Source organism: Nicotiana attenuata, unplaced genomic scaffold (genome assembly GCF_001879085.1).
Source record: "Nicotiana attenuata strain UT unplaced genomic scaffold, NIATTr2, whole genome shotgun sequence".
Lineage (NCBI taxonomy): Eukaryota > Viridiplantae > Streptophyta > Magnoliopsida > Solanales > Solanaceae > Nicotiana > Nicotiana attenuata.
In genome coordinates, this window is record NW_017672658.1 from 118,808 (window position 1) to 128,238 (window position 9,431).

At 38.6% G+C, this 9,431-nt stretch overlaps 1 protein-coding gene across 2 annotated transcripts in view; it reads left to right on the forward strand.

Annotated features, from left to right (window-relative positions):
- Nucleotides 1–5,820: 5,820 nt before the first annotated feature.
- Nucleotides 5,821–9,431, forward strand: part of LOC109213994 (GTP-binding protein OBGC, chloroplastic) — a 5,476-nt gene continuing 1,865 nt past the window's right edge. Inside the window, exons 1-3 of one of the 2 annotated variants that reach the window (XM_019377845.1) lie at nucleotides 5,821–7,000; nucleotides 7,237–7,510; nucleotides 8,255–8,543. In XM_019377845.1, coding sequence (XP_019233390.1) covers nucleotides 5,886–7,000; nucleotides 7,237–7,510; nucleotides 8,255–8,543 — 1,678 coding nt within the window. In that variant the 5' untranslated portion in view covers nucleotides 5,821–5,885. The remainder of the gene's footprint in view (nucleotides 7,001–7,236; nucleotides 7,511–8,254; nucleotides 8,544–9,431) is intronic. The other variant, XM_019377846.1, reaches the window with a different exon arrangement.

Sequence of the window (9,431 nt, forward strand, 5' to 3'; positions counted from 1 at the left end):
TCTCACCCTTCATTATAATTAAATAATTTTATTTTATCATTTATTTTATATTTTCATATAATAATTTTACCCCGTATCATAATTTTTGTTTATAATATTGCAAGTTTATTCTTCATATTACTGGTTGTTGCTCCCAAATGCACACGCAAGTATATGTGGTCGACAAGTAATATAGGATTGTAAGTGCAGATATTGTACCCACAGGGACTTGTGGTTAACTATCAACTAAATTAAACCAAACAATTAATCTATTCAATCGAATCTTAACGTATGAATATTTAACTAAAATTAATCTAGAGTAACAAATTAAGAGATTAAAGAAAACAAGTTGGCGAATTATAGAGACGAATTCAATGTGAGTGAATATTCTAGAGCTATGGGTTAGCTAACAATTCCATTGAGTTTTCTACCTAAATTGTCTAATTAGTTTATCTAGTTTATTGATTGACGGGGTTAATATTACTTTGTAGCGTTCTTCCGAAGTACAACTCGCCTATTCAAGCTAACCTAACGCCTATATTTCTATGAAATTAGGATTAACAAGAACACATTTATAATTCCCGTATAGTAACCAAGCAAGGCGATTAGGTATATTCCTATCCTAACCGCAAATCCGCCCCCTCCCTATGACAACCCAAAGGGTCATCACCTATTTTCTTACTCATTCCGTGCTTCCGAGGCCTTGAAAACCTCATTTGTAGTCGCCTCGATTTGCGTGCGCAGTCCAGGCGCGTAGCCGGAAGGTTTAAAGGTGAAATTGTGTGAAAAATGCTAATTTTTGGTATTTAAAATGAATAAATTTGACTTCGGTCAATATTTTGGGTAAACGGACCCGGACCCGTGATTTGACGGTCCCGGAGGGTCCGTAGAAAAATATGGGACCTGGGCCTATCCCCGGAATTGAATTCCGAGGTCCCAAGCCCGAGAAATGAATTTTTGAGTAAAATTATTTTTCTGAAATTTATGAAGAAAATTGAAATGAAAATTGGTTAGAACATGTTGGTATCGGGCCCGTATTTTGGTTCCGGCGTCCGGCACAGGTCTTGTATGTGGTTTAAGATATTTCTGTGAAGTTTGGGTGAAATTGGACGTCGTTTGACGTGTTTCGGACTTAAAACTCTAAATTTGAAAGTTCATGAAGTTTGAAGAAAAACTAGTGATTTTGAGGTTTGATTCATTGTTTTTGATGTTATTTTGGCGATTTGATCGCACGGTTAATTTCGTAGGATGTTGTTGAGTTAGTGCATGTGATTGGTTAGGAGCCCCGAGGGCTCGGGAGTGTTTCGGGGGTGTTCGGAGTGATTTCAACCTAGGAAAATTGCAGGTTTTTGCTTCAGCTGTTGCGGGTTCCTTTTTGTTCTTCGCGTTCGCGATGCCTTCTCCGTGTTCGCGTAGCTTTGCGTCTTCCCTTCATCGCGTTCGCGTTCCTGACACGCATTCGCGTAGAGTCATTTGGCCCTGGGGACTCAGCTTCCTTTTCCTCTTCGCGTTCGCATACACCCACTCGCGAACGCGTAGTCTCGCAGATCCCTTTCATCGCGTCCGCGTGAAGGTACACGCATTCGCGTAGACCAAGTCCTGGACCCCCCCCAGCCTTTCCTCTTCGCATTCGCACTCTTTCCATCGCGAACGCGGTGGTCTGCCAAGTTTACCCTTCGCGAACGCGACCCTCCTTCCGCGAACGCGAAGGGCAATTTTGCCCAGTTATTTAAAATGTCCAAAACAGAACCAGTGACGGGAATAACATAACACTTCACGAACTCCTTCTTCTCCAAGGTTCTAAGGTGACTTTTAGAGCATTTCTTCATCAAAACTTCTTGGGTTAGTAAATCTTAACTCGTTTCCTTCACTTTCCATCAATATTGGTTGAATTCCTAAGCCTAAAACATATAATTTAGGGTAGAAATTGGGGAAATTGGGTAGAGTTAGGGCTTTTTACTTTTTCTTGATTTAGACCTCGTTTTGGGGTCGAATTTGAAAATAAATTATATATTCGGGCTCGTGGGTGAATGGGGGATATGAATTTGGTCCGAACCTCGTATTTTGACCAAGCGGGCCCGGGGGCAATTTTTGGGATTTTGGGAAGAAAGCTTGGAAATCTATAATTAGGCATTGGGTTTGATTTGTTTAGCATATATTGATACTATGAAGTCATTATTGTATAGATTTGATTGAGTTGGAGCCGAATTCGAGAGGGAAAGCGGTTGTTATGTATTGATTTGGCCGTGGAAGTTGAGGTAAGTGTTTGGTCTAACCTTAGCTTGAGGGAATAGGAGTTGAGTCTTATTTGCTACTTGCTAATTGTCGAGTACAATGTATAGGCATGGTGACGAGTATGTATACATTGGTGTCTAGCATGACCGTGAGTCCTTATATTGCGAATATCCTGGTTTTGTTACAGCTTCCATACTTAATTGAAGATTTCTATATGTTGTAAAGAGTATGTGAAAGGAAATTGCGATCTTTGAACTTCGTGGAGCGTTGGCTCGAGTTGAAATACAAATTGTGAAGGTATATGAGATATTTAAATCCTTGGAGTGTTGGCTCAAGTGATAATGTGAACTATGAGACGGAAGTGAAAGAAAGAGAAAGAGTTATTGGTTTATTCCCTTGCCGGGACGTTTTGTTGTTTTGTTGATTTTCTCCCTTGCCGGGACATGGAAATTTATTGATATTGTTCCCTTGCGGGGATTTAATTGTTTAATTGTATTCCCTTGCCGGGATTTCTATCATTATTTGATTACTTTCTTGCCCCTTATTTGTGATTGTTGTTTGGGTGAGGAAGAGTGATAAAGCACGAAGGGTGATGCCGTGCATTGTATGATATTTGTGGATCGGGTTGTGCGCCGCAACAACTATGATATGGATCGGGTTGTACGTCGCAACAATGATATTTGTGGATCGGGTTGCATGCCGCAACAATGCTAAATGATATGGATCGGGTTGCACGCCGTAACAGTGTTGTTATATATTGGGATCGGGTTGCGCGCCGCAATAATTATTGATACAAGTGTGTTTATTTTGGATATTAGTTTCTTTGTTCGCTGTAAATTCTAAGCTGCCCTTAGACTGTTACTCTGGATTTACTGTTAATACTGGTATACCCCTGCAGCATGTTTCCCCTTCCCATCTTTACTTGTTTATTCCTGCTTTGCTTTCCGCTGTATATTATATAACTGCACAGGTTTAATTGGTAGTCCGGTCCTAGCCTCGTCACTACTTCGCCGAGGTTAGGCTAGGCACTTACCAGCACATGGGGTCGGTTGTGCTGATACTACACACTGTGCCATTTTGCACAGATCCAGGTTTTGGACAGCAGCAGCAGTAGCGTGGGAGCAGGCCTTCAGTCCAGCGAGACATCGAGGTAGCCCTGCAGGCGTCCACAGGCCCGACGTCTCCTCTATCCTTTATTTTAGTCTGTTATCTTATTGTATTCGAGACAAACAATTTATGTTCTCTTTCAGACGATTGTATTTAGTATTCTTAGTAGTTCGTGAGTATTGTGACACCAGTCTTAGGTAGAGGCTTATGTTGAATTCTTCCGCATTTCCATTCAGTTTTTCGTTAATTTAAGACTTCCGCTTATTTAGTTAAATCGGGCTTTTATTTTAATGCTGATAAATTATTAAAAAGGACTATGTTGTTAATGATAAAGTAATTAATGTTTGGCTTGCCTAGCTCCCAATAGTAGGCGCCATCACGACTCCCGAGGGTGGGAAATCCGGGTCGTGACACTCCCCAGAGTTAAGATCTTGCTCTACTCAATCTTATATGCAATCTAGAATTCCTTCTCCCGAGTTCAATCATAGCTTCGTAGATAGTATTCAATTGGTGATCAAGCAATCAAATAATTAAGCGCAAGATTGAATAAATAAACCAATATGATAAAATAATAAGAACAATTCAAGCTTCAAACTACAACGTTCATGCAACACCCAAAACTCTAGTAACAAAGAAACTATGAAATTAAAGGAAGAGAAGAAAAACTAGTTAGAAGCCTCCTCCAAGCGTGGTGTGTGTTCCCCCACGTGAATTCTCCTTCAACGTATGTTCGCTCCTCCAAATTAAGTTTAGGACTCCTTATATACTAGTTGGAACCGTGTAAGGTCGAAATAACCTTGTCCCGGGCGAAATAGAAAAATCCCCACAACACAGCGTCTAGGCCAGCGCTAGGCGCTGGTCCTGGCGCTGAAAATAGAAACATTTTGCCGTTTTCAATTCAAACTCTTATTTTGCAATGGTAATGCATTCTTCCTTGTCTTCTACTCGGGAGGACAAAACCCAAAGGGTGTCCCCCTTTGTCTCCCTATTTTTTAATTCTTTTATTTTTCTTCTGCATTTTATTCAATTTTGGTCCAAATCTCTTCATCTTCACACTGCTTTATTCCTACACAGTTAAAATATAATATTAAGCACAAAATAATATAACTAATACTCAAAAGACGATTAATACTAGAATATGAGGTAACAATAGGAAAATATATGCATTTTTGGCCGAACATCACTGGTGCGTGAGATCATGAAACGACGTCAAACGATATAATCTATCCAAACATTATATTCATCAATACAATACAATACAATACAATACATTATAAAACGATATGTAACAACTACCCAAACAAGCTGTTAGTCTCTAAGTTCAATTCATCAAGTAACTCTAAGCAAGTTAACAAGACATTTCAAATTATCAAATTTATTTCTTTATGTACAATTTTCTCTCTGGGTTGATGTTTGCTGGGTTTGGACAAAACTTTTGTGAACAAACATTTTTAGTTTTATACTTTTGAGTACTTTAATTAAGAATATTACATTCTATGACTCTATGCACTAGTTAGTATTCAAACCGAATAAACCGAAATTACCAAATCGAAAGGAGAAAAACCGAACCATACCAAATTTAGTTAGGTACGATATTGATATAGCATTTTAAGAAACTGAATACCGAAAATACCGAACCGAAATTTTTAAATACCGTAGCATACCGACGGACGAACTCTGCTGGTGGATTGATTGACTCTAAAAGCATATTTTATCACATGAAATAAAGAAAAACTACTACGGCATTCTTGTACAATAAGTTTCAATCAAATTAAAAGCACGGAAGGTGTTAGTAAAATTTAAAGCAACACCAACATTAAAATAACATAATTATTTTTACTTTAGTGAGAGAAGAATAACTGGTCAAACTCGTCAAGTTTTTTTACCTTGAAAACATGAGTATGTTGAATTAGTAGAAAGATAATACTTCATGTCTCAAATTATAGGTTATGTCCGATTGAGGAAAAATGAAACCTTTTTATCTTTGACTTAATTGATAGAACCTTTTTCTTTTTTCAGTGTTATACTACAATTTTTATGATATAGTAGTCAAAGTTTTTAAATATAATAGTATTTCAAGAACTACAATATAATAAGAGTTACGATCATATAATCAGAAAATAATGAATTTATTATTGTCTACTTAAAGTCCAAACATTAAGGAAAACAAGAATATAACCACACTCTTATCATACTTCAAAGACAAATACTCAAAAATGAAAGGAAAAAAATTACTCCCTCCATTTAATTTTATGTAGTATCATAATTTTAATTGAACGCAATGTTTAAGGATGTAAAGAGGATTTTTTATTTTTGTGCTCTTAAATTAATGTGTGTGTAAAATTATATAACATATTAAAAATATTTTTTTATTTTATATTTTTAGATATGACATGTCATTTATATAATAAAAGTGTCTTATTGGAAATTTTTTTTTACCAAGTATAGAAGAAAATTTCCAATTCCCTTTTCAGCAATTATTTGAAGAAAAATATATTATCAATTTCTTAAAAACACCCGCCCAAACGGATAAAAAATTCTTGAGCTCTTCGCCGTAGCCATCCATGGCTTTCTCTTTGTTCACTACAGCTACATTAACCTTCTCTCCTCACTGCCAAGCTCGACCCAATACTAATACCAGTCGCAACAGAACCAACCCAAAGCGCGTGTCTACAAACACAACCAGAAGAAGGCAAAATCCCAACCGGCGTCAGCTCAAATCCGGCGAGTTTAGGCCGCCCCCGCCAATTACCACCGCCGCCGGTGACACTGCCACCACCTACACTCGCTTACCCCCTAAAGATGACTTTGTTCTTCCATCCCTTCACAGTTCAGCTGAAATTACGCTATCTGAATCAACTATTTCCACCACCCCAGCTAAGAATCTTCGCCAAGAATTAAAGGATTCGGTTGATGATGTTGAGAATTCGGAGAATTTAAGGTTTGATTATGGGAAATTCGAGCTGTACGAGGTTAATGATGATGATTTTGAGGATGATTCTGATGAAGATGATGATGTGGGTGGTGAAATAGAAAGTTCTAGAAGTGGGGTGTTTGAGGGTAGTGGGAAATTCGAGTTGTACGAGGTTAATGATGATTTTGAGGATGAATTTGATGATGTAGATAGTGAAATGGAAGGTTCTATTTTTGAGGGTGGTGATGTGTTTGAAGGGGAGGGGAGTGATATAAAGGAGAAAGAGAAAGGGGTTCCAGCAGTAATGAGGTGTTTCGATAGGGCAAAAATATTTGTAAAAGCAGGGGATGGAGGGAATGGGGTGGTGGCATTTAGGAGGGAGAAGTTTGTGCCTTTGGGTGGACCATCTGGTGGTGATGGAGGGAGGGGTGGGAATGTGTATGTGGAGGTAGACGGGTCGATGAATTCGTTGTTGCCATTTAGGAAAAGTGTGCATCTTAAAGCTGGGAGAGGAGGGCATGGTCATGGAAAGAAACAATTCGGTGCGAAAGGTGAGGATGTGGTGGTGAAGGTGCCACCTGGTACGGTTCTTAGGGAGGCTGGGGAGGGGGGAATTCAAGGGGATGTACTTTTCGAATTGTTGCATCCGGGACAGAGGGCGTTGCTGCTGCCCGGTGGAAGAGGTGGGAGAGGAAATGCCTCTTTTAAGACAGGGTCGAATAGGGTGCCCAAGATCGCAGAGAATGGTGAAGAAGGTGCAGAGATGTGAGTATCTTTAATGATAATCGTTTCTGTTCTTTAGACTTCGATTTTTATTGCATCTTTTGGGTACATTCAGCATCTAACCCTAAAGCATATTAGAATGTAGTTTTCGTTTGGTGGATCTATTGAGCTCTCATCCTTAATTTTGAATGCCAAATAATCTTGAGTAGAAATATATCTTGGTCACATTTCTTTCATATTTCATTTTGTATCTTGCAAGTAACAGTCCTATTGAGCAGGTGGTTAGAATTGGAGCTTAAGTTGGTCGCTGATGTTGGTATAGTAGGAGCTCCAAATGCAGGGAAGAGTACATTTCTCAGTGTTATAAGTGCTGCTCAGCCAGCTATTGCGAATTACCCCTTTACCACTTTGCTACCAAATTTGGGCGTAGTTTCATTTGATTATGATGCTACTCTGGTCGTTGCTGATCTGCCTGGTCTACTTGAAGGGGCACACCGAGGTTTTGGTTTAGGCCATGAGTTTCTTCGGCACTCAGAAAGATGTTCACTCCTGGTACAAGCTTTTCTAAAGTGTTCTTTTCATAAATTAGTTGAATGCGTTCCAATTCTGCATAAATGGAACTATTAGTGATTTGTTGAATCAGATTAAGATTTTGGCATTTTACCATATTCCTATATAGTTAGCTTTTTGTAATTTGAATGCTTGCTATGTTATAGCTAATTCATTGATGAAACTTCACTGCGAGAGTTGTTAACCTAGAAATATTAAAAGGTTAAACAGAATGCAAACTGTAAAGGGCAGCTCGGTGCACGAAGCATCCCGCGTTCACGCAGGGTCCGAGGAAGAGCCGTACCTCAAAATACAGATTGCAAACTGTATTTTGATTTATTCTTTGTTCCTTCTTGTTTCGAGTTTGTATTAGCTTGGTGGTTTTTGTAAAAAGAAAAAAAATTAGTGGTTCCTATTTAGCTATCCCCTTCCTTTCTGAGATCCCCAACATGGAAATTGGAATCACTGTACAATGTCCTTGGCCCGGTTGACATGAGCGATAGACAAAAATGGATGGGTGTTTTTTGGGTAAAAGATGTCTTCTCCCCACCCACCCCACAAAAAATGAAAAATTCTTTTTGTTGGTCTTTTCATCTTTTAGTAGTTTCTATGTACTCTGTGCATCCATATACTTAAAAGTTCCAATTATTTTGCACTGGTGTATAGCATTTCTTTACCTTTTTACTGATTATTCTGAGATTGAGCTAATATTTTTCACTAATTGATGGAATTTTTATTTGGAGAAAGGTGCACGTGGTTGATGGTTCATCTCCACAACCGGAATATGAATATGAAGCTGTTCGTCTTGAATTGGAAATGTTTAGTCCTGAACTTGCTGAAAAGCCCTTTTTAGTGGTTTACAACAAAATGGACCTTCCAGACGCATATGAGAATTGGAAGACATTCAGAGACAGTTTGAGATCTCGTGGGATTGAACCCTTTTGCATGAGTGCAGTGAAAAGAGAGGGTACGCATGAAGTTATTTGTGCTGCTTATGAGCTTGTTCGAAGAAAAAGAGAAGCTGCTAAAGAAGAAGGTAAGCGTTTCTTAATTGTCATTTGCTTCAATGTTACCTGGCTATGATTATGCTATAATGCCTTTGATGTTCAGTTAATTTGTCTTGACAAGTGTAATTAAGTTGAGCAAATGTCTGATCTAGCTAAATAAATATTCCTATAAATTTTTTTGTCCTGCATTCATTGTTGGGTTGTCCTAAAATGTTGTCATTTCATAATTAGCACATTTCAACTACACAGAAGTTTCAAGTGCCCCCACTTTTACCTTAATCCTCTATTCTACTTTTCTACAATGCTAAAGTAAAAAATGGTGCCCATGCTTCTCAAGAAATAATAAATAATTCATGTAGTCACTATTCTCTTACTACTTGAGCTTGATGAAAAAGTGGACTAACAAATTAAGACAGATGGAGTAACATAGATTAGTATTTGAAATGTAAGTGGGTTTTTCCTCCTTTCTTTCGTTTTTGCAACCGGGGGGGGGGGGGGGGGGGGATGTGGGGTAGCTCTTTTGCTGTTTGTTTTTGTCTTCTTAAAGGAATGTGACCAAGTTGTGTGTCAGTCATCGAGCTCCACAGCAGTTAGATTTGCTTGGACTTGGCTTCGTTCTTTGTGAATGTGACATATGAAATGAGAGTGCCTTACTTCCCCCCCCCCCCCCCCCCAGGGTAAACTCGTAATAGAATTTTTATTTATAGGAAATAAAACAAGAGTGTTTATCAGAAAATAAAGAAAATGAGAGGGTGAATTTGACGGTTCCTGGTGGAATAGTCGAGGTACGCGCAAATCTGATCAGGACACCACATTTAAAAAAAGGATTTTCTACTGTGTATTTTCAGCACTGAGTTTCATTTATTACTGTTAAATGGATGTCAAAGTTAAAAAAAGATATTTGGGGGGGGGGGGGG